General features: G+C 51.1%; 2 protein-coding genes across 6 annotated transcripts in view; one reads left to right on the top strand and one right to left on the bottom strand.

Annotated features, from left to right (window-relative positions):
* The first annotated feature begins 1561 nt into the window (after positions 1–1561).
* On the top strand, positions 1562–5440 carry B3GNT9 (UDP-GlcNAc:betaGal beta-1,3-N-acetylglucosaminyltransferase 9). The gene is made up of 2 exons (XM_016930008.3): positions 1562–2680; positions 2874–5440. Exon 2 carries the CDS (start codon positions 3060–3062, stop codon positions 4266–4268), a length of 1209 nt encoding a protein of 402 aa, XP_016785497.1. The 5' UTR covers positions 1562–2680; positions 2874–3059; the 3' UTR covers positions 4269–5440.
* The window catches only part of PHAF1 (phagosome assembly factor 1), a 39425-nt gene continuing 17726 nt past the window's right edge, over positions 5005–26703 (bottom strand). For 4 of the 5 annotated variants that reach the window (XM_016930005.4, XM_063797244.1, XM_016930006.4 and 1 more), the window contains 13 exons: positions 22214–22257; positions 21023–21102; positions 20637–20731; positions 19266–19363; positions 19064–19176; positions 13424–13557; positions 12945–13028; positions 9159–9241; positions 8658–8701; positions 8116–8159; positions 7907–7965; positions 7185–7257; positions 5005–6499 (listed from right to left, as the gene is read on the bottom strand). In XM_016930005.4, coding sequence (XP_016785494.1) covers positions 6413–6499; positions 7185–7257; positions 7907–7965; positions 8116–8159; positions 8658–8701; positions 9159–9241; positions 12945–13028; positions 13424–13557; positions 19064–19176; positions 19266–19363; positions 20637–20731; positions 21023–21102; positions 22214–22257 — 1038 coding nt within the window. In that variant the 3' untranslated portion in view covers positions 5005–6412. The remainder of the gene's footprint in view (positions 6500–7184; positions 7258–7906; positions 7966–8115; positions 8160–8657; positions 8702–9158; positions 9242–12944; positions 13029–13423; positions 13558–19063; positions 19177–19265; positions 19364–20636; positions 20732–21022; positions 21103–22213; positions 22258–26703) is intronic. The other variant, XM_054669404.2, reaches the window with a different exon arrangement.

Below are 26703 nucleotides of genomic sequence, written 5' to 3'. Positions count from 1 at the left end.
CAGCTAATTTTGTATTTTTAGTAGAGACAGGGTTTCTCCATGTTGGTCAGGCTGGTCTCAAACTCCTGACCTCAGGTGATCCACCCACCTTGGTCTCCCAAAGTGCTGGGATTACAGGCATGTGCCACCGCACCTGGCCAAGACTGGGAGGTTGATGAGGATGGGGGTGGGGGAAATGGTGGCCCCAGGCTGGGGCAGTAGCAGCAGAGATGGAGGGAAGGGGATGACCACCAAAGAGCTGTGTGGGTGGAAGAGTAACAGGCCTGGTGACACTGGGTGAGGAATGGCTGAGAGAGGGCCCCAAGTTTCTGCCTTTGCCAGTTGGATGGTGGGTGGGACTGCTTGCTGGGTTGGGGCCCTGGGGGGAAATGAAATGCTTGCTCTGTTTGGGACAAGTTGAGCATGATGTTCCTGCAGTGCATCCGGGGAGAGAGTATGAGGGTAGTTGGGTCTGTAGTTCTGAGTTCAGGATGAGGGTTCAATCTAAAGATTGATGAATAGACAGGTGGGAGTGGGTGGGGTGGCCCCAGGGGATGTCCTGAAGGACACCAACCAGAATGGGAACAGTCAAAGAGGAAGGAGGAAAACCAGGAGATTTGGAAACCAGGGGATTACCCACCCGCTATAATGGAGCGGGTAGTCAAGACCGAGGAGTGTCTGTTGGACTCAGTTAAAAGGAGCTTACCAGGCAGGGGTCTTTCTGAGTCATGGTGGAGGCAGCCCGAAGCTTTATCACAGGAGGGAATGGAAGGTGAGGCCGCGGAGAAAGCTGGAGCAGAGGACTCCTGATTACTTTGTGACCAAAAAGAGTAAGGCTCAGGGTGGAGAGTTGGCTTTTTTTTTTTTTTTTTTTTTTTTTTGGACAGAGTCTCACTCTGTTGCCAGGTTGGAGTGCAGTGGCACGATCTCGGCTCATTGCAGCCTTCGTCTCCCGGGTTCAAGTGATTTTCCTGCCTCAGCCTCCCAAGTACCTGGGATTACAGGCACGTGCCACCATACCTGGCTAATTTTTGTATTTTTAATAGAGACAGGGTTTCTCCATGTTGGCCAGGCTGGTCTCAAACTCCTGGCCTCAAGTGATCCACCTGCCTTGGCCTCCCAAAGTGTTGGGATTACAGGAGTAAGCCACCACGACTGGCTTTTTTTTTTTTTTTTTTTTTTGAGACAGTCTCGCTCTGTTGCCCAGGATGGAGTGCAGTGGTGTGTTCTTGGCTCACTGCAACCTCCACCTTCCAGGTTCAAGCAATTCTCCTGCCTCAGCCCTCTAAGTAGCTGGGATTACAGGTGCCCACCACCATGCCTAGCTAATTTTTGTATTTTTAGTAGAGATGGGGGTTTCACCACGTTGGCCAGGCTGGTCTTGACTTCCTGACCTCAAGTGATCCACTCACCTCAGCCTCCCAAAGTGTTGAGGTTACAGGCATAAGCCACCACACCCAGCCAGAGAGTTGGCTTTTTAAGATTGAACATTGGTGGGAAGAAGCCGTCAGGAGCAGATATAGCCCTTGGACAGAGGATGGGGCTGGGTTCTTAAGAGACCAGTAGAGGCTGTCTATTCCAGGCTCCACCACATGGGCTGGGACCAAGAAAGAGAGAGCTGGCAGCTGAGCTGCGCAAGGACTTAGCTCTCCATTGCAGAGCACCTCCGTCCACCTGCATCCCAGAGCAATCCTTTAGCCAAGGCCTCCGCCAGGAGTCTTCCCAAGCTGTCCCCATCCTTGCCAGCCCTGTCTGACCTGCAGCTGCACAGGCCTGATCATTTCTACCTGCAGTAGGCTATGCTGGGGACCAGGGGACTCAGAACTGCACCTGGCTTGGGCTCAGGTCCATTAGCCCCCGGGGAGACAGGCTGAAGTGCTTGCCTGTGAAATTAAAGCAGACTGGGTTGGCCCCCTGTTCTGTATCCCAGTGGATGGATGAGCGGGGCAAGGACAGATAAAATAATCCTGGACTGAATTTCAGAAGACCTGGGGGCAGAGCTTTCTGGCCTTTGGATCCTGGGCAAGTCACTTAACTCCCGGAAGAGCCCCCCAGTGTCCCCATCTGGGCATGAATGAGAGCTGCTGGCAGAGTTGCCCTGAGGATTGGGTGGGCTGCCTTGTTTGTCCCGTGCGTGTGTTTATTGGGGGTGGGGAGCATGGCAGAACCAGGAGTAAGAAGACAGCCATGTGTCTCGGGGGCAGCGTATGCACCCTGCCTGATGGAATCAGGGCTGCTGAGGAGAGGCCCGCCCGGGATGGTGGCCAGGTTCATGCGCATTTGGAACCGGCCTGCTCAGGGGCTCCTAGCAGCCCAGGCTCCGCCCCACTCGAGACGCGGGAGTGGGGAGTGGATAGTTGGGGGAGCTAACCAGGGGAGTTGATGCTTCTTCCCAATCCCCAGAAAGGCGAATTTGGGGTGTGCGCACCCAGACCAGCCCTTCCCAGAGGGACTGACAGTGAGGAGGCTCCCTCTCAGGGATTAGTCCCCACTCTGAGGCCGGAGTGCTCCTGGCGCCGGGGCGGAGCTGAGCTCCAGAAGTCTGGGCGCGCACAGCTGGAGGGTCACGTGGCACGGCACCGGTCCCCCTTCCTGCCAACGCTGCATTTGGCTCGGGCCCGGTCCATGGCGGCCCCTGGGACCCTGCGCTGAGCCCCGGAGGCCAGGGCGTCCGGGGCTGCGCCACTTCCGAGGGCCGAGTGTGAGTGTCGGGACCCCAGGGCCCGACATTGAGGGGATGGCAGGGTGGAAGGGATTCGGCCTCAGCGCGAGGGAGGCGGGCGGGGGAGGGGCCGAGGCTCCCAGTCTCCCTGCCCGGCCCTGGGTCGCAGTACTGGGCCGGAGCTGAGGCCGCGGGGGAGTTGGCTACATGGGTGAACTTCTTGTCCCTTCAGGCTGCCCGTCCCGGCGGTGCGACACGGCCGGGAGGAGGAGAACAACGCAAGGGGCTCAACCGTCGGTCGCTGGAGCCCCCCCCGGGGCGTGGCCTCCCGCCCCCTCAGCTGGGGAGGGCGGGGCTCGCTGCCCCCTGCTGCCGACTGCGACCCTTACAGGGGAGGGAGGGCGCAGGCCGCGCGGAGATGAGGAGGAGGCTGCGCCTACGCAGGGACGCATTGCTCACGCTGCTCCTTGGCGCCTCCCTGGGCCTCCTACTCTATGCGCAGCGCGACGGCTCGGTCCCGACGACGAGCGCGCCGCGAGGGCGAGGGAGGGCGGCACCGAGGCCCACCCCCGGACCCCGCGCGTTCCAGTTACCCGACGCGGGTGCAGCCCCGCCGGCCTACGAAGGGGACACACCGGCGCCGCCCACGCCTACGGGACCCTTTGACTTCGCCCGCTATTTGCGCGCCAAGGACCAGCGGCGGTTTCCACTGCTCATTAACCAGCCGCACAAGTGCCGCGGCGACGGCGCACCCGGTGGCCGCCCGGACCTGCTTATTGCTGTCAAGTCGGTGACAGAGGACTTCGAGCGGCGCCAAGCCGTGCGCCAGACGTGGGGCGCGGAGGGTCGCGTGCAGGGGGCGCTGGTGCGCCGCGTGTTCTTGCTGGGCGTGCCCAGGGGCGCAGGCTCGGGCGGGGCCGACGAAGTTGGGGAGGGCGCGCGAACCCACTGGCGCGCCCTGCTGCGGGCCGAGAGCCTTGCGTATGCGGACATCCTGCTCTGGGCCTTCGACGACACCTTTTTTAACCTAACGCTCAAGGAGATCCACTTTCTAGCCTGGGCCTCAGCTTTCTGCCCCGACGTGCGCTTCGTTTTTAAGGGCGACGCAGATGTGTTCGTGAACGTGGGAAATCTCCTGGAGTTCCTGGCGCCGCGGGATCCGGCGCAAGACCTGCTTGCTGGTGACGTAATTGTGCAGGCGCGGCCCATCCGCACGCGGGCTAGCAAGTACTACATCCCCGAGGCCGTGTACGGCCTGCCCGCCTATCCGGCGTACGCGGGCGGCGGTGGCTTTGTGCTTTCCGGGGCCACGCTGCACCGCCTGGCTGGCGCCTGTGCGCAGGTCGAGCTCTTCCCCATCGACGACGTCTTTCTGGGCATGTGTCTGCAGCGCCTGCGGCTCACGCCCGAGCCTCACCCTGCCTTCCGCACCTTTGGCATCCCCCAGCCTTCAGCCGCGCCGCATTTGAGCACCTTCGACCCCTGCTTTTACCGTGAGCTGGTTGTAGTGCACGGGCTCTCGGCCGCTGACATCTGGCTTATGTGGCGCCTGCTGCACGGGCCGCATGGGCCAGCCTGTGCGCATCCACAGCCTGTCGCTGCAGGCCCCTTCCAATGGGACTCCTAGCTCCCCACTACAGCCCCAAGCTCCTAACTCAGACCCAGGATGGAGCCGGTTTCCCAGATTATTGCCGTGTATGTGGTTCTTCCCTGATCACCAGGTGCCTGTCTCCACAGGATCCCAGGGGATGGGGGTTAAGCTTGGCTCCTGGCGGTCCACCCTGCTGGAACCAGTTGAAACCCGTGTAATGGTGACCCTTTGAGCGAGCCAAGGCTGGGTGGTATATGACCATCTCTTGTCCAACAGGTCCCAGAGCAGTGGATATATCTGGTCCTCCTAGTAGCACAGAGGTGTGTTCTGGTGGGGTGGCAGGGACTTAGGGAATCCTACCACTCTGCTGGATTTGGAACCCCTAGGCTGACTCGGACGCATGCAGAGGCTCTCAAGGCCAGGCCCCACAGGGAGGTGGAGGGGCTCCGGCCGCCACAGCTTGAATTCATGAACCTGGCAGGCACTTTGCCACAGCTCATCTGAAAACAGACATTATGCTTCCCACAACCTCTCCTGGGCCCAGGTGTGGCTGAGCACCAGGGATGGAGCCACACATAAGGGACAAATGAGTGCACGGTCCTACCTAATCTTTCCCCACCTCCTGAACTCACACAACAATGCCAGTCTCCCACTGGAGGCTGTATCCCCTCAGAGGAGCCAAGGAATGTCTTCCCCTGAGATGCCACCACTATTAATTTCCCCATATGCTTCAACCACCCCCTTGCTCAAAAAACCAATACCCACACTTACCTTAGTACAAACATCCCAGCAACAGCACATGGCAGGCCATTGCTGAGGGCACAGGTGCTTTATTGGAGAGGGGATGTGGGCAGGGGATAAGGAAGGTTCCCCCATTCCAGGAGGATGGGAACAGTCCTGGCTGCCCCTGACAGTGGGGATATGCAAGGGGCTCTGGCCAGGCCACAGTCCAAATGGGAAGACACCAGTCAGTCACAAAAGTCGGGAGCGCCACACAAACCTGGCTATAAGGCCCAGGAACCATATAGGAGCCTGAGACAGGTCCCCTGCACGTTCATCATTAAACTATACAGGATGAGGCTGTACATGAGTTAATTACAAAAGAGTCATATTTACAAAAATCTGTACACACATTTGAAAAACTCACAAAATTGTCATCTATGTATCACAAGTTGCTAGACCAAAATATTAAAAATGGGATAAAATTATACATTTCTCTTCTCAATTCTTTTCAAAAGGATTAATATTTTTAAAGCACATATATGCTACTTTCCATTAGCAAGACCCATGAAGGGACTGAGCAGCCCAGCCTTCCTTGAGCCCCCAGAGGCTTTGAGCCATGAAATGGCCCAGCCAGGGGCCAGTGCCCAGGGTTGGGGCAGAGAGCCAGCCCACAGTGCAGAACAGAATGCTGAAACACAACAAAAGTAGGAAGATGTCTTTGGCTAAAACTTTGGCATTAAATAAAAGAGGCAAACAGGATGGAAACATGCAGCCCTGCCAGCCAGGATGGGGCAGAGCAGGGGCACAGGCAATCTTGAAAGCTGACTCCAACAGGGGTGAGAACCAGGCCTGGGCATGTACCTGGATGGTAGAAAGCTGTGTTTCAACCAGTTTGGTGTGCCCAGGCAGGGAGCGCGTGCAAGAAAGGAACAGGGAAGGGCAGGTGGGCCACCCTGGCCACAGCCAGCTCATCAAGTAACTAAAGTGGATGTAGTGCAAATGTCGCAACCAAGTACTATGGACACGCTACCTGCTTGCCTTAAGGGTCATGTGGCAATGTGGAGCCAAAGGCAGGACCTTGTCCTTATCCTGGGTGCCTGTGTCCTCAGTCACAGAAAGAGCCCCAAGTCTTCCCAATGTGCATGGGACAAGGGTTGACCTCTCCTGCCTCCTTGTTAGTTGAGAGCTCCTGGGTCCAGGAATCAAGGCTCAAACTTTGTGCTTCTCTTTGCAGTCTGTGTCCCCTGCTGGCACCAGCAGGCCACAGATGGACAGAAGAATATCTGGGCCACTCAGCCCATGGCAGAGCACCCAGCCTGAGCCCAACCTCAGAACATCACAACAGCCCTTCAGCACTGGCCAGGTGTCCAAGAAAACCCACAGGGTGGTACAGAGGCCCACTGAGCAGGATGTGATGCACAGTTCCACGGGACAGAGAGGCATGGGTGGTGGTGTCCCTAGGGGAGCTCCGCTGTTCTCAGGTGGCTACCAGGCCTAGGGGGGCCATACAGGGTCACCGAGGCAATGTGGTTGTTCTGCATGACCTGGTGTGAGAATAGGACAGTGGGTCAAGTGGGAGGGGTAGAGGGATGTAGGCAGATCCTGTGCATGAGGGGTGGAGGTTGTGTGACATACCTGCACCTAACGGCTGGGTTTCCCGACTCCTCAACCTCCCCTGGTTCATGCTAAAGGCCCCCCTCTGCCTGAGATCTGCCTGTTTCTCAGTGGTTACACACAGCCTTTACCATGGCCACGTGTCTAGTCCTTCTGGAACTGTTAAGTGTCTGCTGGAGATACTGCATCCACAGGGAAAACAAGGGCAGCTTGCTGTTCTCCCAAGTCAGCAGGGCCTCCAGAGCCACTCACTCCCCTACAATGCATTTGTTCACATGCCACTGGAGGGCCCTCAACACCCTCTGCTGGGCCCCACTTGCCCTGTGGTTCCCTTCCCTGCTATAATCATGTTGTCAGATAGAAACTTGGGATCCGTTACCTCCCATCTTGTTGGATACAGACCACTGCTTCGGCCTCTGTGACCCCAGATTTCTCAACATCATTTCTGAACCTTCATTGTTAAGTGTGGGGAGGCCCAGTATGCAGCAGACACGGTTGCTGAAGAAGGATGAATCTGCCCACTATGGCCTCCCCAATTTCCCTCCATCATTCACCTGGCCCTGCCATGACCAGCAACCCCCCAGGCAGTTTATTTCTAGGGCTTCCACAGCTTACCTCAAAGATCATTCGCTGAAGACCAAAGCAGAATGTGGAACCAAATGGGTTGGTGTTGTTTGGGGAGGAAGACCTGAGGCCAGAGAATTCAGAATTAGAGAGGCAGACAGAGGCCACGGCCTTAAAGCAAGGGATCCAGTGTTTTCTGGGGTATGGGATACTGGCCAGTAGTCTCTCATGGCTGTGAGTGTCTGTCTGTTTCCCACACAGGCCTGCAAGATCCTAGGGGTAGGGATGGTCTCACTCAACTCAGAATTATACATACAGAGCCCAACAGGACAAAAAAGTTACTGTGGAACTGGACTAGGGTGGTGAGGAGTCAAGAGGGCCCTCTCGAGTGAGAGAATCTCAGGCAGCATGGCAACCAGGAACGGGGCTGTGGACTTCAGCAGGCAGCAGCTCAAAGCTCAAAGGGAAAAAGAGCCCAGGCCAGCCAGCCAAGCCCTCCTTCCTTATTGAATAACTGAGGGTGAGAAGGCCCCCATACCTAGAGGTAGGGTTGGGAGAGGGGAGCTACCCCTGGGGACATTCTCTCTATCAAAGATGAACACACAGAACAGTTGACTCAGTCCTAATGTGCAGAGTGGGGCAGGAAGTATGCTTGTGGCAATATCAGAAACTTCTGTAATTTTTAAGCAACATCCACTGTGCCAGGCTTCCCTGGGCTTTCTGGGCTCTGAGGAGTCAGGTGGGGTGGCCGGGGACATCAAACTCCCACTCACCTGTGCAGGACAACAGGCTTCTCCACAGGGTGGCCCAGGAGCTCCTGGATGTTGTCCCACTGCAAGAGGGATAGAGGGGAGCAGGGGTTAGTAGGGACATGAACATGTCTGTGACCAATGGCTGGCCTAGAGGACACAGCCCCATACTGCCTGCAGGCTCATGTCCACCTCATTCTCAGGCTGTGCCAGGTAGGAAGATAGGTGCTCACCTTGCTGTAGGTCGTGCATGTTTCTGTCTGACCATCTGCGTTTTCTGAAAAGAGAAGACAGTGGGGCAGATTTGTAGCTGGCCCAGCCTACCTGTGGCCCCAGCCCTAGGTAGGAACCAGACCTGGTGTCCCTTTGCACTGGGGTTGGAGTACATGGGGAGGATTAACAGGCTGTTTTGGAGTTCCAGGGTGGAAGAGGATGGAGGGGTGAAGGGAGGTCAGTCAGGTGTGAGCTACAACAATTGGCAGTGGGTGGCAGGCAACAAGGATGGGCTGGGGCCCCCTGGATGATCATCTGTAGATAAGAAACTCTCCCCTCCAGAGGCCGGCAATCCCACAGTCATAGGAAAAGGCCTCAAGGGCCTCTAGGAGACTCAGACCAAGAACACTGCAGCCCCCAGAACAATGAGCCCACCCCAGAGGAACTGAGGCCATGGGCAGAAGCTCCACACATCCAACCACTGCTTCGATCTTTCTCCCTTTTCATAGTGGAAAACAGACTCTAAAACCCCTCCCTTACCCTGAGAGCTTTCACTACTCACCTTTCTTTATGGCTAGTGGGATCTTGAACTCACAGCGATGATAACTAGAGAGAAGGCAGATGGGTAAAGGCTGGGCCTCCTAGAAGGCCTGGCCACTCCCATATTCCAACCCCACACCCCAGGAGAAACAGAACCAAACACACCTGCCCAAAGCCCTGGCTCTGAGTGCCTGACAGTGTTCACTGGGGGAGGCCAGATTTAGGCACGGAAGTCGAACAGAAAAGATCTTGGCCCTGGGTTCTGGAGAGCCTATTACCTTGGATAAGACATCAAGCTTTCTGAACTTATTTCCCTATTTGTAAAATGGGTTCAAACAGAGAGATGTAAGGCATTGGACCCTGTGCCAGGAACACAGCAAGCACTCAGGAAATTCACTTCCCATGAAACAGCAAGAATTCAGGTGTAGATAAATTAGTGAACACCCAAAGCCAAAAGCTCTTTCCTGGGGTTTTCAGCCCAAAACTCACTTCACAGAGGGGAGGTACAGACAGGTGTACTCACATGTTGAAATTATAATGCCCAGGGTAATTGGTGTGTAGAACAAACTTCTTCACTTTGTGTGTATTCGCATCAAAGAGGATGTCCTGGGATAGAAAACAAGGGTACTCAAGGAGGGAATGTTACTGAGGCAGGGCAGAGGCCTTTCCAAAGGCATGTCCAACTTGGGACATCCACTGCACTCCACAGCAAGAATGCCTGCAGGCATCACCTTTCTTCCAGACAACAGTCCAGGGGACAGACCAAGCAGCTTTTAGACATTTTCTTTCTTCTTTTTTGAGATGGAGTCTCACTCTGTCACGGAGGCTGGAGTGCAGTGGCACTGTGTCAGCTCACTGTAACCTCTGTCTCCTGGGTTCAAGCAATTCTCCTGCCTCAGCCTCCCGAGTAGCTGGGATTACAGGCGCCCACCACCACGCCTGGCTTTTTTTTTTTAATTTATTTTTATTTTTAGAGACGGGATTTCACCATGTTGGCCAGCCTGGTCTCAAACTCCTGACCTCAGGTGATCCGCCCACCTCGGCCTCCCAAAGTGCTGGCATTACAGGTGTGAGCCACCGTGCCTGGCCCCATACCTTATCTTTTCTGTCATGTGTGTTACCTCTCAACACACTGTACTATCCATTTTAGCTCTTTGTCCTGCTAAGTGGCTTTCTTCCCTCTGAATATAAGCTCCGTGAGGGCAGGGTTGTCCGTCTGTGTTCTTCACTGCTGTATCCCCAACTCCTAGAGTAGTGCCTGGCACACAGTAGGTACTCAATAAAGATTTACTGAATAAAGGTGCTTTACAAACTTTCAAGGCAGGTTCCTCTTTAGAGATGAGGAAACCAAGGCCCCAGGAGGTGCAGTAAGTCACCTAGCGTGGTGCCCAGATGGTAAGCAGCAGAGCCAAGAGAATCTGAGGATGCAGACTCAGGACTTTGGGAGGCCAAGGCAGGAGGATTCCTTGAGTTGAGAATACGAGAATACAGGTGCACACCACCACGCCCGGCTAATTTTTGTAATTTTAGTGGAGATGGGGGTTTCACCATATTGGTCAGGTTGGTCTCGAACTCCTGACCTCAGGTGATCCACCCACCTTGGCCTCCCAAAGTGCTGGGATTACAGGCATGAGCCACCATGCTGGCCAAGTCACCTGGTTCTCGAGGGGCTCAAGGCCACTTGACTATTCTGAATTCCACAATCCATCAGACCCTCCTGGTTTCCATTACACCCTCTGTGGGAGTCAGCAACCCCAGGAACTGAAGTTCCAGCCTGACCTCTCTCTAGGACTTGGACCTGGATTTGATGCCACCCAGTGAACACTTCCCTCCTATCCCCTACCCTTCCCAGCTTCATATCCATCCAGCTGCTTGGGCCCGTGACCTCAGGGTAACCTCTGACTCTACCCCTGTACCCACAGCCAACTAAGTCCTACTGAGGCCAGTCCATTCTCTCCATCTTCCCTGTCACCTATTGATGGCAGCAATGGCCCATCTGGAGTGGCCGCTGCGAGGATGCCGACTGGAGCAGAGGAAGTGTGGCCGCGACCTCTGTTTTCCCATAGAACTATGCAGAGCCTATGGGAACTGGGAACAGGTGAGAGCCCTGGCCTTTACTAAGTTGGCAGGGCAGGAGCCCATGCTCCTGGGTGTAGCTGCAGCCTCCCAGCTGCAGCTCCAGACCCTGGCATCCCTGCACTCTCAGGGGCCCAGAAGGCCCCTTGCCCCGGCAGGCTTGAAAGTGCCTGCTCCCACTACCTAGCCTCTCCCCACTCCCGGTGCCTGCTCTGGGGAGGGGCAAAGTTGTGGCTGAGCCCAGGCGCTGTCATGACCTGGTTGGGAGTGCACGCACTCAGGGCAGCACTGACACACTAGCCCCCTGCCGCCTCGGCATGAACAGCATGGGCACCATGGATGGCACGCTGATGGTGGTAGGAAGCAGAAGGGCTCCTGGGCAGAAAGGGCTGGGTCCGAGGTGAAACCCCACCTTCAAGCCTGGGATGGCCTGAGGCCTGGGGGCCGGGCTGCCAGCTCTGGGTAGTCTGTGGGTGGAGTGAGAATTTATGGTGCTTTTTCCGGGCCTGCTCATGGACCAATCAGCATGCACTTCCTCCCTTCTGAGCCCATAAAAACCCTGGATTCAGCCAGACTTGGACAGATGTCAATACTACCAACTGTGGGAAGGAGCTACCCACTTCAGGACTCCTTGACTCCTCAGGATGACCTGCCTACAGAAAGAAGCTACCCACTATGGGTCTTCTCTCTGCTGAGAGCTGGATACTCGTCAGGATGACCTGCCTGCAGAAAGAGCTACCCACCATGGGTCTCCTCTGAACTGTTCTGTTGCCCAATAAAGCTCTTCTCCTTTTTGCTCACCCTCCAGCTCTCTGCATACCTCATTCTTCCTGGCCGCAGGACAAGAACTCGGGACCCACCGAATGGTGGGACTGAAAGAGGTGTAACACAAATAAGGCTGAAATGCCCTGCCCCGCTTTCCACATTGTGGGTGACAAGGAGAGAAGAGCTGCCGCCCTTCAGGAAGCCCAGACCTAGGAGCTCCCCGAGCCAGAGCTGTGACACCCTGTTTGGGGCTCTGTGTGGTTCTTGGTGTCTCCAAGCTTCCGGGTGCCACCGCATTCTCCTTGTCCAGACATGGGTGCCCGCAATGGAAGCCGCTTGCGGTACACGTGATCTAGCCTCACCCTTACATGGAGCTGGTGCCTATGCTGGCGCCTGGAGCTGCCTGCCCCACCACAGCAGTCAGCATGCCTGGCTGGGCACAGTGGCCAGATGCCACATTCACTCGCTCACACATCCCTTGCCACTCCATGCCTGGCTTGCCCTTGGCAGGCATGGGATCCAGGATGGTAGCATGAGCTAAGTGCAGCCTGCCAGGCTGAGTGAGCTGAATGAGCCCAGCGGGAGCAAGCAAAAATTGGGGCAAAGGCGCCACCGGCCAAAGTAGTTTCCAGCTGGAAAAGCGACACCCTAAGTTTCTTGAGATACTATCATTACTGGCCCTTGAACCAGAGGTCCAGCTGCAACAGCACTGTTCCCTCCTGCCGCCATCCTACTCTCAGGAGTTCATGACCCGACAGCAGCTCCCCTACTACTCTTGGCTCCTGTGTTTGGTCTTTCCCACTTAGGCAGACTCAGTCTCTCCTCACTCCCTCTGTGAAATCTACTGTTTGCTACCTCAGGACCTCAGACCGTAGAAGGCTCAAAGGTTACAAGACCCATGGTCCAGGCCAGCCCTGCCCTCTTGAGATGTTTCCTGCTGAAACACTGTTTATACAATAATTTCTCATGTATGCAACTCACCCACCAGCTGGACTGTCCGCACTGGCCAGCTACCAGCTATATCCAGCTCCCTGGGTCCACAGCACAGGGATACAGCAATGCCTCTGGGGTGGTCCTCTAAAAATATACAAGCACACCCCACTGTCTCCAATCCTTTTCAGTCTCCATTTTGTGACTCAAGAAGAGGGTCCTATGCTTTACAAAAGGGCAGTTCTCCAAACAGCTTAATCTGAATGATTTCCAAGGCCTCCATCTGTGGAACATGTTTCCCTCAGAAAAGAAGTCAACAGGTACCAGGGAACCTAGTGTTCCTGAGCAATCCTGGTTGCAGGCAAGGTCTACTTTGGAGTACCAGAGCCTATGCAAAACAACCCTGGGCAAAGACAGCTGGGGCTAGGTTCCCCAATGTCCAGGCATGGTTCCAGCTGCATGTGGACACACAGATCTGCAAAGATGCACTGCCCACCCCAATAGAAATGAAGGGCTTCTCTGAGGAATCACAACTTACCACTCCAAGAGTGAAGTAGTTAAAAAAGTAGTCATTACACTTCGATGGAACTTGTTTATGAGGGGAAGGAGAATGAATTTTCATCTGTAGGGAAAAAATAACCATAAATTAAAATCCATCCCTCTAATATAGTTCCGGATTAACTGAAAGTCTACAAATTGTGTTCCATGTGTAACATTAAGCTGCGGAACAAGCAAGAGTGTGGGGAGTCTCAGCTGCTGGTGCTGACCAATCTAGGAGGAGAGGGGGCCAGCTGTCGTTGACTAGGGACTGTCTTGGTCTCTAAGGAAAGGTAGGCACTATGGAGAGGGACAGAGTCAGGGTAATTGGACTACAGGGGTTAGAAAACAGTTTTCAATTTACTTTACCATTAGCTTTACTTAGAACAAGTTCTATGGGAAAATAGCAAACAGTTTATACTCAATATTAAATTAGTGTTGATTAAAAAAAAGAAGGAGACTGCAACATAATTCCCCTACCTTGTCTTCTGATTTATAGAAGACTTTGTGTGGAGAGCCAAGCATGCTAAGAACATCTTGGCAGGAATCACCAAAATACACTGAACGTTCAAATACCCGCATCTTGGCATCTGCTAATAGGCCAGGTCCACAACCTGCAAAAAACAAGACAGAGAGGTTGTCAGGTTATGGTTAGGACCAGAGACCCTCTCTGGGGGCCCCAGAGAAGCTACTGGCTGCATGCTACATTATTAGGTCTGGCAAGGGGCAAGACTGCATGCAATCAGAAACATCAGGTCACCAGGGCTTAAGACTGTACAAGAGATCACTATTCAAAATAATGCCAGGGACTTATTCAATCCCCCACATGTGACATGAAGCTCTGGATACTTCATTCACTTATTCATTCACTACTTTATTGCCTACCATGGGCTAGGACATTGTGCTAGATGTTGAAGAAACAAAAGTGAACAAAAGCAGTGCAGTTTCTGGCCAGACGTGGTGGCTCACGCCTATAATCCCAGCACTTTGGGAGGCCAAGGCGGATGGGTTGTTTGAGCTCAGAGTTTGACACCAGCCTGGGCAACATGGTGATACTCCGTCTCTACAAAAACATACAAAAATTAGCTGGGCATGGTGGTGGGTGTCTGTAGTCCCAGCTACTTGGAAGGGTGAGGTGGGAGGATCACTTGAGCCCAGGAGGCAGAGGTTGCAGTGAGCCAAGATCACACCACTGCACTCTAGCCTGGGTGACAGACTGAGACAGTCTCAAAAAAAAAAAAAAAAAAAAAAAAGGCAGTGCTGTTTTTTCTCCATAAGCTCCATCACTGGAGCTTATGTGTGCTGGAGAAGACCTTAATCAGATCATCACACAACTATGGTAAGATGCAAGGATTTATGTTTAGAGGTACTTCTTGGCCGGGTGTGGTGGCTCTTGCCTATGATCCCAGCACTTTGGGAGGCCAAGCGGGGTGAACTGCTTGAGCTCAGGCATTCAAGACCAGCCTGGGCAACATGGTGAAACCCTGGCTCTACAAAATATAATATAAAAATTAGCCAGGCGTGGTGGCACACTCCTGCAGTCCTAGCTACTTGGGAGGCTAAGGTGGGAGGATCACTTGAGCCCAGGAGGCAGAGACTGCAGTGAGCTAAGATCACACCACTGAATTCCAGCCTGGGTGACAGAGTGAGACACTGTCTTAAAAAAAAAACTACAAAAGTACTCTCAATGGTAACCCCTAACCAGAGACACTGAACCTGTAAAACTGCTCTATCAACAAGTAGAGTGAAGCATGCATTACTTGACTCCCTAATTCTACACAAACACCTGACAGAGCCCTCCAACCCAGACAAGAGCCATTATCACTCAAAAGGGACAAACCAGCTAAGTGGAGGAATAAAAGACCTTCTGATTTGCCAAAAGTTTATTCTTTGGGAAGAATCTTTAAGCTCTGACTTTTTCTAATAAAACATTTCAGAAATGATTACAGTTAATGACACACACACAAACACACAAATGTAGAAGTGGTTGTGGCACAGTAATAGATACACCAACAGTAAAAATTTCCCCATTTTGTGGAGGGGGAGACAAGGTTTTTGCTCCCACCACCCAGCAAAAAAAAAAAAAAAGGAAGCCAAGAATCTGAGAAGGATTGTAATTCTTGGTACCATGATAATCACTGACACCATCTTACTCAGCACAAGGCTTTACAGTTGTCAAAGTTCTCTCATGTGTAACAATCCATTTTTTATATGCAGAAGCTTCAGAGAACCCAAATCTGAAATAACTAGGTACTGAGTTCAACTAACCCAAGAATCTCTATTCTTAGCAAGTATACACTGAGGGGCAAATAAAGGCTTAGGCAAGTCTTGGGTGACCTATAGAACCCACCAAAAGTCCTGTCAAGCTGGACTCTGGGCCCAAAGTATCCAGTGGCCTAACACATTTCTTCAGGCACCAGATACGTGTGGATGTCAGATGGGGGCTGCAAGGAAGGCACCCTTCAAAGGTAAGTCTTCTGTCTCCCTCTGCTTGAAGTATATCCAGGTATAATTACTAAGAGTTTCAGCTACTTTTTAGATTGTGATTCCCCAAAGTGTATCTTTCTACAAATTATTGTGGAGACCAGATGGCTGAACTGACTCCCTGCATTAAAAGCATCACTGCAGCCATATTCCATAAGGAAGGATATGAGAAATGAGTGGGTTGAGAAACTTGTGCTTGCCACAGGAAACTCTCAGTGAAGACAATAACCCTTTGAGGCCCTGACTTAACAAATCATTTGCCCTGCTGACAGTGTAAGCAGTGAGCAGTGTGACTGCTGGGAATGTGCTGTACAAGGTGGCAGACATAATTGGCTGAGAGCCCACCCTCGACAGGCTCCTCCTGCTGTCGCCTGGGATGATTAATGACCCTGATCCTTGACCACCCTGCTGTTTCAAGCAGTGATCCTCTTGGGAAAAAAACCACACTAAACCACTTGACTTTGCTGCCACATCTCAATTCTCTCAAAAACTATAGCTCAGGCTGGGTGCGGTGGCTCACACCTGTAATCCCAGCACTTTGGGAGGTTGAGGCGGGCGGATCACTTGACGTCAGGAGTTTGAGACCAGCCTGGTCAATATGGTGAAACCCCATCTCTACTAAAAATACAGAAATTAGCCTGGCGTGGTGGCACACGTCTGTAATCCCTTGGGAGGCTGAGGCATGAGAATCGCTTTAACCCAGGAGGCAGAGGTTGCAGTGAGCTGAGATCACACCACTGCACTCTAGCCTGGACAACACAGCAAGACTCTGTCAAAAAACAACAACAACAAAAAACCCCAAAACCATAGCTCAAGCGTGACACTCCTTTAAGTGGTTGTTCTGTCTTGGCTAGAAAATCACATTTTAAGAAATTCGTAACGTGAAGGCTGTGAACTGTCTAACTGTTCACAGAAGTGGGCTCAGAGTTCATATACCAGATTCTTTTTTTTTTTTTTTTTTTTGAGGAGTCTTGCTCTATCGCTCAGGCTGGAGCGCAGTGGCGCTATCTCGGCTCACTGCAAGCTCCACCTCCTGGGTTCATGCCATTCTCCTGCCTCAGCCTCCCGAGTAGCTGGAACTACAGGCGCCTGCCACCATGCCTGGCTAATTTTTTCTATTTTTAGTAGAGATGGGGTCTCACCGTGTTAGTCAGGATGGTCTCAATCTCCTGACCTCGTGATCCGCCCGCCTCGGCCTCCCAAAGTGCTGGTATATAGGCGTGTCCAGCCTATATACCAGATTCTTAATAATTAAGAACCATTTGGGAGGCTGAGGTGGGAGGACCGCTTAAGGCTAGGAGTTTGAGACCAGCCTGGGCAACATAGGGAGACCACGTGTCTACAAAAAAATAGAATTAGCTGGATGTGGTGGTGTGCACCTGTAGTCCCAGTTTCTTCGGAGGCTGAGGCAGAAGGATTCCTTGTGCCCAGGAGTTCAAGGCTGCACTTAGCTATGATGGTGCCACTGCATTCCAGCCTGGGTGACAGAGGGAGACCATGTCTCAAAGAAAGAAAAAAGAAGCAAAAAAAAAAAAAAAAAAAAAAAAAAGAAGAATCAATGCCTCAGAGACTGATGCAGGAACCCAATTTACGAATAAATGCTGGTTAGGCAATGAGCTCCACAAAGGTTCTCAGCTCTCCTTATGGGAACAAACTCCATGCTGAAGCTCCCAGTCCCGTTAAGCACGATCCACAACCCAAAGCAGCTGAAGTTGGCCAGGCATGGGAATGTCACAAAATAAGGCATGGATCCTGGAGGGACCAGCTACTGAAGGTGGCACTCTTTTTTTTTTTTCTGTGAGAAGGAGTTTCGCTCTTGTTGCCCAGGCTCCAGTGCAATGGCGCTATCTCAGCTCACTGCAACCTCCGCCTCCTGAGTTCAAGCGATTCTCCTGTCTCAGCCTCCTCAGTAGCTGGGAGTACAGGCGTGCTTTACCACGCCCAGCTAATTTTTGTATTTTTAGCAGAGATGGGGTTTCATCATATTGGTCAGGCTGGTCTTGAACTCCTGACCTCAGGTAATCCACCCGCTTTGGCCTCCCAAAGTGCTGGGATTACAGGCATGAGCCACTGCACCTGGCCAACTATTTCTTTTTGTTGTTGTTGTTCATGGTTGGCAAAACTCTGGCCAAGGTGTGGCCAAACCACAATTCAACAAGTCCCGTCTGCTTGCCTACGTTGAGAACTTGGCATTAAGGGTAGAAAAAGGGGAGCCAGGCATGGTGGTGCGTGCCTGTAGCCTAGTCAGGAGGTTAAGGCAGGATTGCTTGAGCCCAGGAGTTCAAGGCCACAGTATTCCAACGCACACCGGCCTGGATAATATAGGGAGAAAAGCTGGGTGTAGCAGCTTGCACCTGTAATACCAGCACTTTGGAAAGCCAAGGAGGGAGGATCGATTGAGCTCAGGAGTTCAAGATCATTCTGGGTAACACAGCAAGACCCATCTCCACATACACAAAAATTAACTGGGCATGGTAGCACATGCCTGTGGTCCTAGCTACTTGGGAGGCTTAGGTGAGATCACTTGAGCCCAGGAGTTTTGAGGCTGCAGTGAGCTATGATTGCACCACTGCACTACAGCCTGGATGACAGAATGAGGCCATCTCTTACAAAACAAAACAAAACAAAAAAAGGTAGAAAAAAGGGGAGAGCTGGCCAGGTGCGGTGGCTCACGCCTGTAATCCCAGCACTTTGGGAGGCCGAGGTGGGCGGATCATGAGGTCAGGAGTTCCAGACCAGCCTGAACAACATGGTGAAACCCTGTCTCTACTAAAAATACAAAAATTAGCCGGGTGTGCTAATGCGTGCCTGTAATCCCAGCTACTTGGGAGGCTGAGGCAGGAGAATTACTTGAACCTGGGAGGCAGAGGGTACAGTAAGCTGAGATCGTGCCACTGCACTCCAGCCTCAGCAACAGAGTAAGACTCTGTCTCAAAAAAAAGAAAAAGAAAAAAAGAAAAAAGGGGAGAGCAGTAGCACTGCAACCCACAGGATGCATCTCCAGGAAACACTTGGGAACTGTCACAAAGCTATATAAGCACACAGCAGGCCTATGTGCATGCTGAGAGAAGCAGTGCTGTTGCTTATTAAGATTTGCTAATTATAAGACTATGTCCAGTCCCTTGACAAAACTAAACAAAAGCTTTAACCATAAACATCTGCATCATTTGTCTTCTACCAACTATGTGGCAATGGACTGAATGCTTTTGTTCCCCTAAAATTCATATGTTGAAATCCTAACCACCAAGGTGATGGTATTAGAAGGTCAGGGCTTTGGGAGGTGATTACATTATGGAAGCAGAGACCTCAGGATTGAGATCAGTGCCGTTAAAAAACAGACTCCAGGGAGTTAACTAGCCCCTTGCACCATATGAGGATATGGGGAGAAGTCTCTTCTATGAACTAGACTGCAGGCGCATCCAGATACTGAATCTGCCAGTGCCTTGATCTTGGACTTGATCTGCCAGCCTCCAGAACTGCAAGAAATAAATTTTTGTTGTTTAGCAGCCACTCAGTTTATGGTATTTTATTATAGCAGCCTGAATGGACTAAGACACACCCTAAGCACGTGGGATTTTAGACTGTCTCAACATGGGTATAATGCGGAATGTACCAACCTCAAAGCCAGTCACTGACCTGCAGCAAGTAGGCGAAGTCGTAAACCTGCAGGTCCAGTTCCATCTCGAAGAACATCTACACTCTCAGCATAGACATTGCCCAGGAAACAGCTCAGAGGCATCATGGGAGCCCTGGGGACAGACACAGAATGAGCAGAGGCTTGGTTCTTTCTCCCAGGCAGCCCAGGCCTTAGCAAGAAACTCATGCTCCTTATACTTACTTGGTATCCTGCAGGCTGTTGCCACTGTAGATGTACATTCGTTTTACAGTTGCTCCATGGGGTATCTGGAGAGAAGCCAGGCCATGGGCAAAATTGGGCTGCAAACAAAGGTCAAGAGTTTTACTTAGGGCACTACAGGTCATGGGACTCAGGCTCTGGTCTTCCCTGTCACTCATGGTCTTCAAGAGCTGCTCAGGTCAAAGGGTCAAAGTGCACCCTTAAACCTAGCTCTCTGGCTCTGGGTCAGTAAACTCCCCAAAACCATGTAAGTCCACCTTTAATTCTGCTTGGTTTTCCTTTTCTTTTTTTTTTTTTTTTTGAGACGGAGTCTCACTCTGTCACCCAGGTTGGAGTACAGTGGCATGACCTCAGCTCACTGCAACCTCCACCTCCCAGGTTCAAGTGATTCTCCTGCCTCAGCTTCCTGAGTAGCTGGGACTACAAGTGTGCACCACCACAACCAGCTAATTTTTTTTTTTTTTTTGAGACGAAGTCTCGCTCTGTCGCCCAGGCTAGAGTGCAGTGGCATGATCTCGGCTCACTGCAAGCTCCGCCTCCCAGGTTCACGCCATTCTCCTGCCTCAGCCTCCCAAGTAGCTGGGACTACAGGCACCCGCCACCACACCCAGCTAAATTTTTTGTATTTTTAGTAGAGACAGGGTTTCACCATGTTAGCCAGGATGGTCTCAATCTCCTGATCTCATGATCCGCCCGCCTCGGCCTCCCAAAGTGCTGGGATTACAAGCGTGAGCCACTGCGCCCGGCCTGTTTTTTTTTTTTTTAATATTTTTGGTAGAGACAGGTTTCACCATGTTGGCCAACGTGGTCTCGAACTCCTGACCTCAAGTCATCTGCCCGCCTTGGCCTCCCAAAGTGCTGGGATTAGAAGCATGAGCCACCATGCCCGGTCAGTTTTCCTTTTCTTCATAGGGGAAAATGCAGAAATGCTTCCTTAATTAAAATAAGCCTTATGAAAGCTTATCATTTTCACAGCCCCAAGGATGAATGAAATGTTTGCAAAAACAAAGGTAACTGAAAATCCAGAGGATGAAATCTCCAAATTCTAGGCCACCAGGAAAACTGTTGATTAGGAGCTTGAAAATAAGGAATGAATGAACTTATCTCTGAAAAGTGAGCCTGACCTCACTCCATTGTGGGAAGTATCCTCTTCCTCGGAATGTCAGCCTGAGCATTGTTCTTCCTCTGTCAACCCACCCACTCTACCACTTTACCCCGTAGAGCTCAAATACATGGAAACCAAAGAAAGTCTGCCTATCTAATACCCACTTCTCTATTCCCATCCCATGACACCATCTGCTGAGCCATACCACAGACACATACAACAAACACCAGGGGACAGGAAGGGCTAACCTCATACTTTGGAGCCTCAGTCCATGAGTCTAACTGAAAAGAGAAAGACAGTCCTCTGAAGTTGAGATGGAAGAGCTGCTCAGCGGAGTTGTACACTGTTGGGGGTGGGGGAGAAGAAAATAACATGGTTGACTGGCATCTGAAATGGCTAACATAAACCAGCCTGGCAGGGAGTAATGACTGACAACACCTTCCCTGTGGCTTGTTTCTAAACTGGCCTACTAGGCTGAAAACAAGGGGGAGGATGTTTCCTTCACACCCAAGTACCAACCCCACAATCCTATGGGAGCCTGACTCCAGGAAGTGGGGTGGGATGGCACTACCGGGCAGGTTTATTGCTATGAACTGCCACTGATGACCAGAGGAATCAGATGGACTTGGCTTACCTCCAGGATGGGTTGCGCCAAAAGACTGGTCAATCTGTTCAATGGTAGGAGCTATGGCCTGAGAATTAAAATGCACGCCACTGAAAAACAAAAATATTTTTTAATACTAGGCTTCACAAGATGGGCCCACAGATCATGTGAGATAGTAGCTGGGGGAGTTATTTTTAAGACACAGGCAGGTGAGTCTCTAATTATATCAAAATACAAAGCTTAATTAGAGAACTTTTAAGTAAGAGAATTAATGAGGTCAGGAGAAGGTCAGTTCTCATGAGGCTGATATACAGAGTTGATCCTCTGCGGCTTTATGACACCAGTGACTCTTAAGAAAAGGGTAGAGAAGAGAAGCCACCAGACCCTGAGGTATGAAGGCCCCAGTAAAACTAAAAGACAACTAGAACCTGCAGGGGCCAGTGGTACCACACATTTGCTTGTCTACTCCTCTATCAGCAAAACTGCCTGAGCCTGCCCCAGGAATCAGGTCCTCTTCACACCCTCAAAAAGGGAAAGGGAAGCCAGTTAAGGAGACTTACTGAAAGGAGTATTCTATTGCTTGAACCCAGGAGGTGGAGGTTACAGTGAGCTGAGATGGCGCCACTGCACACCAGCCTGGGTGACAGAGAGAGACTCCGTCTCAAAAAAAAAAAGAAAGAAAGAAAGGAAGGAGTATTCTAGATTTTTAGATGCAGGCATGCTGCCTTGCCATAATGGGGGCACAACAACTTTGGACTGTGCATGTCATCCCTGCTGTAATTCTAAAAAATACATTATAGCTCTAAAATGGTGGTCTCTTTGGCATTCTCTTCAGCATAGGCTTTGGAGTCAGACCTATCTGGTTTGTCCCACCTCTATTACTCATGAAAACATGAAAAGAGGTGCCAAGAGAGGCTGTCAGCGGGAGGGCAGCTATGACCCAGGAGACTGTCACATCACCTCTGAGCTGAGGTCTGGCTTTGTCAAGTGGATTAAGTTAGATGACATATACATGAAGTGTTAAACACATTACATATTCTTAATGAGGTTTACTTCTCTTCTCCAGGAAACTGAGCAGGCTTGAAGGTTGCCTCAGGAATTCATGGCACCAGGCTATAATTCACATCTGTGACAGATGTGAATCTTTACTAACTTATGAAGGTAGTAGATATGGCCTGTCTATACCAAGTGTGACATATACCAGCAGGGGAGAAAACTTACCAATATTTTAACTTTACTTTAGTCAAATCACATACTTCAATCACCTAAAAAAAAGTTTAAGAGTTGTCAATGCTCTGAAAGTGATGACAGACTAAAAATGATTAAAAATACATTTATAGAATAAATAGTAAAAAAAAAAAAAAAAACTATTACCAATAGAAATTTTATGGAAGCACTGCATGTTATCTTTTGTTCTCATTTAAAATTTTTTTAAAAACTTTATAGAGATAGAATCTTAGCAAAACTAAAAAACTATGTTGCCCAGGCTGGTCTCAAACTCCTGGGCTCAAATGATCCTCCTGTCTTAGCCTCCCAAAGTGCTGGGATTACAAGCATGAGCCACCATGACAGTCCTTTGTTATTTTGAAACCAGGGAGAAAACCAGTTTCCCCTTCAGCATAACCATAGCCAGTGTCCCCTTCAGCATAACCTCTTAGCTTCCCTCTCCTAGTGGACTGCTCAACAGATGTCCATGGATGCTCTGGGTCAAGGCTCTTACATGCAGTCCACTTCTGGGTCAGGCTGGAGCACACACCACCCTATAGGACAATGATCTCTTCCACAGACATGAAGCTTGTTAAGGCTCTGCTTTGGGCACTAAGCCCCCTTCCTCCCATCTCATATTTTGCTGCATTTTAAAACCCAGGTCGGGTTGCTTTAGAAAATAGCTTACTTTAGCCGGGCACGGTGGCTCACGCCTATAATCCCAGCACTTTGGGAGGCCCAGGTAGGTGGATCTCCTGAGGTCAGGAGTTCCAGACCAGCCTGACCAACATGGTGAAATCCTGTCTCTACTAAAAATACAAAAATTAGCTGGGCGTGGTGGCACACACCTGTAATCCCAGCTACTCTGGAGGCTGAGGCAGGAGAACCGCTTGAACCCAGGAGTTGGAGGTTGCAGTGAGCTGAGATTGCGCCACTGCACTCCAGCCTGGGTGACAGAGCGAGACTCCGTCTCAAAAAAAAAAAAAAAAGGCCGGGCGCGGTGGCTCACGCCTATAATCCCAGCACTTTGGGAGGCCAAGGCGGGCGGATCACAAGGTCAGGAGATCGAGACCATCCTGGCTAACACGGTGAAACCATGTCTCTACTGAAAAATACAAAAAATTAGTCAGGCGTGGTGGTGGGTGCCTGTAGTCCCAGCTACTGAGGAGGCTGAGGCAGGAGAATGGCGTGAACCTGGGAGACAGAGCTTGCAGTGAGCCGAGATTGCGCCACTGCACCCCAGCCTGGGCGACAGAGCAAGACTCCTCCAAAAGAAAGAAAGAAAGAAAGAAAGAAAGAAAAAGAAAATAGCTTATTTTGAAGTTGATTTTGTTTACAAAACAAAAAGATGGAGGGGGAGGTCTATCCCATTAGAAAGCAAGCCATAATATTTGTCACACAAGTGTGACAGTATTCAGTTATGTCCCTGATGAAGAGGATCTGGTTGAAACAAGAAAGCCTCAGGACCTTTGTGAAGCTTGCTCTTTAATGGGTTCAGCCTCAGATGAAATTCTAAGAACTCAGGGCAGGGCAGAGATAAAGGAAAAGGCATCACCTAACACTCGGCCATCAGTGGTGCCAAGTAATAAGCACTATGAAGTCCTCTATGCAATGGTGTCAAGGGCTTGGCAGCCAGCAGCACAGGTAGGGGCTCGGAGCACCATCTACCATCCTCCAGCTGGGAGGTTTTGCTCTCATTGTGGAGACACAAGCAGAGCTGGCTCAATATCTGTTTGTCCTGCCAATCTGAGCCTGATTGTGGAAGAGGCTGTGGGGCATTGTATGCAGGAACATCTGGCACTGCCAAAGAAACTGAGACATAATAGATAGTAGGTTCGCTTTTGGCCAGAGACCCTATCCCTAACTTTATTTAGAGACCACAACACTGAACCAAATTGGATACCTCTTGACTATAATGTAGCTCTTTTGATCCTATCTGCTAGAAAGAACTGCTCCCTCTGCTAGGCCGTCACAGCACTGGAATGAATCCTTTCCTCCATACTTGTGTATTCTGTTAAGTGGTCCAATAAGTTAAGCCCCTTGAGGGACTCATTAATTTGCATAGGGAAGGTGTTCAATTCATGTTAGGCAATTCTGCCTGGTATGAAGCTTGAAAGCATGAAAAGAAGTGCCAGGAGGGGCTGTGGAAGGAAGGGCAGGGGAACAGCTATGATTCAGAAGATAGCCAGTGTCCCTTTCAGAATATCTGGGCATGGGAATATATCATGCCAAACTGGCATGCCATTTCACTGAGGCCAGAGCCTTGTCTAGCTGAGAGCCTCTACCTTCAGCCAGAAGCCCTCCTGTTCATAGCAGGCGCAGGCACTCACCTCCCTCACTTCTATCCCTACAGCTGGCCAGTCATCCCCCAAAGCTTCCCACCACCCGCCCTGTGGAAGTGAGCCTGCACGATGTTCCTCCTGTATCACTGGCACCTCACCTGCCAACAGCTATACGGGTCCAACACATACAGGTGCTTCAACCCTGCCTAATCAATGGGAAAACAGTGGACCAGAGCTAATCACAGGGCACGAAGCAACACTTGTGGCAATGGACCCAGAGTGCTGGCCATCCTGGAGTCCTTCATGTCACTAGGAGCATCAATAAGCAGATTTCATCTCTTGGAGCTTGCTGCACTACAGGGACAAGCAGCTGGGAAGGCTAAAGCCCATGATTTTCCATCTCTGGGCTACAGAAGCTCCTGATTTCCCCAGAGGGGAAGAGGTGTGGCAGCAGCCAAGATAAAAATGGAAAAGACAGGTGGCTGTAAAGGTTGTGACTTATAAAGCCTCATTCCACAGGGCTGTCTCTCTTAGGCTTGAGGCAGGGGGTGGGAAGCAACTATAGGAGGCAGCATCAGAAGAGGTGGATTCTGAAGGTGTTGGATGGAAGGGCAGGAAGATAGGTCAGGTCAGGCTGGTGCCAATCAAAAACACCTGGGTGATTACTTGCTCAGTTTCCAGAAGACTCAGGCAGGACCCCAGTCTCTCCTTCATGGGGATCCCACAGAAGGCAGAAGAGGATTGCCAGTTCGATTTTATCTCCTTTCCTATCCAAAGGTACCTCCCATTCCTCATATTTCTGTACATTTCTTCAGCTTTTCTTATTTATTTCCCAGATCCATCAACAGAGCCTAAGTGGTCAGCCACCACATATTGCCAATATCCAGTTAAAAGCCTGGCATCAGGTAGACTACTTATCCTCTCTGTCCCTCGGTTTTCTTGCTAGTAAACAGTACCTACTCACAGGCGGGTTAGGATTAAACTAGAAAACGCATGTGAAACACCCAGCCATGTGCCTAGCATATACTAAGCACTCACTAAACATATGACATTGTCTTCACCATGCTGTGATTTTATGGGCTGCTGGACATCCCTTTTGTTGCCCATTTAGGTTACTTCCAGCTTCTCATTACCATGAAATACCGTTACCTTCCCCCAGTGTTTCTGGGTTACATTTTCTAAAGTGGACTTTTACCAAGTCAAAGGGAAATGACTACTTGTAAAGGCATTTCCATGTTACCAGATTAATTTCCCCCCAATTTTTTTTTTTGAGACGGAGTCTTGCTCTGTTGCCCAGGCTGGAGTGCAGTGGTGCGATCTCAGCTCACTGCAAACTCTGCCTCCCGGGTTCACGCCATTCTCCTGCCTCAGCCTCCCAAGTAGCTGGGACTACAGGCGCCCGCCACCATGCCCAGCTAATTTTTTGTATTTTTAGTAGAGACGGGGTTTCACCATGTTAGCCAGGATGGTCTCGATCTCCTGACCTCGTGATCCACCCGCCTCAGCCTCCCAAAGTGCTGGGATTACAGGCGTGAGCCACTGCACCCGGCTCCAATTTGTGATTATGCAATATTGAAGATCATCCTCTGCCCTTTCCCAGTGTGGAACTTCTGGCCATGGAGACAGGATAGAATGAGGAATTCTAATTCCACATACTGATTCTCTTTCCATGTTTTGTTTTCTCTCCTTAGCAGTTCACTTGTGACAAGGATGATGAGAACTGGTAAGTACCCAAGTCTTTTGGAAAGGCTACTCCATAACCCAAGAAGGACAACAACTCTGGCATGCCACTGCCCAGGGCCCATCCAACCTCATGACTTTGAGGCATGACTTTGGTGTCACATGACTAACCTGTGAGGCCCAGACATTTGTAAACAGGGTATATCAAAAACAGACTGAACTGGGTGCGGTGGCTCATGCCTGTAATCCCAGCACTTTGGGAGGCCGAGGCGGGCGGATCACGAGGTCAAGAGATCAAGACCAGCCTGGCCAACATGGTGAAACAAAAAATTAGCTGGGCGTAGTGGCACACACCTGTAGTCCCAGCTACTGAGGAGCCTGAGGCAGGAGAATTGCTTAAACCCGGGAGGCAGAGGTTGTAGTGAGCCAAGATTGCACCACTTCACGCCAGCCTGGGTGACACAGTGAGACTCTGTCTCAAAAAAAAAAAAAAAAAAAAAAGACTGGGCTGGTCATGGTGGCTCACGCCTGTAATCTCAGCAC

The sequence above is a fragment of the Pan troglodytes genome, chromosome 18 (genome assembly GCF_028858775.2).
Source record: "Pan troglodytes isolate AG18354 chromosome 18, NHGRI_mPanTro3-v2.0_pri, whole genome shotgun sequence".
NCBI classification, from domain to species: Eukaryota; Metazoa; Chordata; class Mammalia; order Primates; family Hominidae; genus Pan; species Pan troglodytes.
The sequence above is the reverse complement of the archived record's forward strand: the minus strand, read 5'-3'. Positions and strand labels throughout refer to the sequence as shown.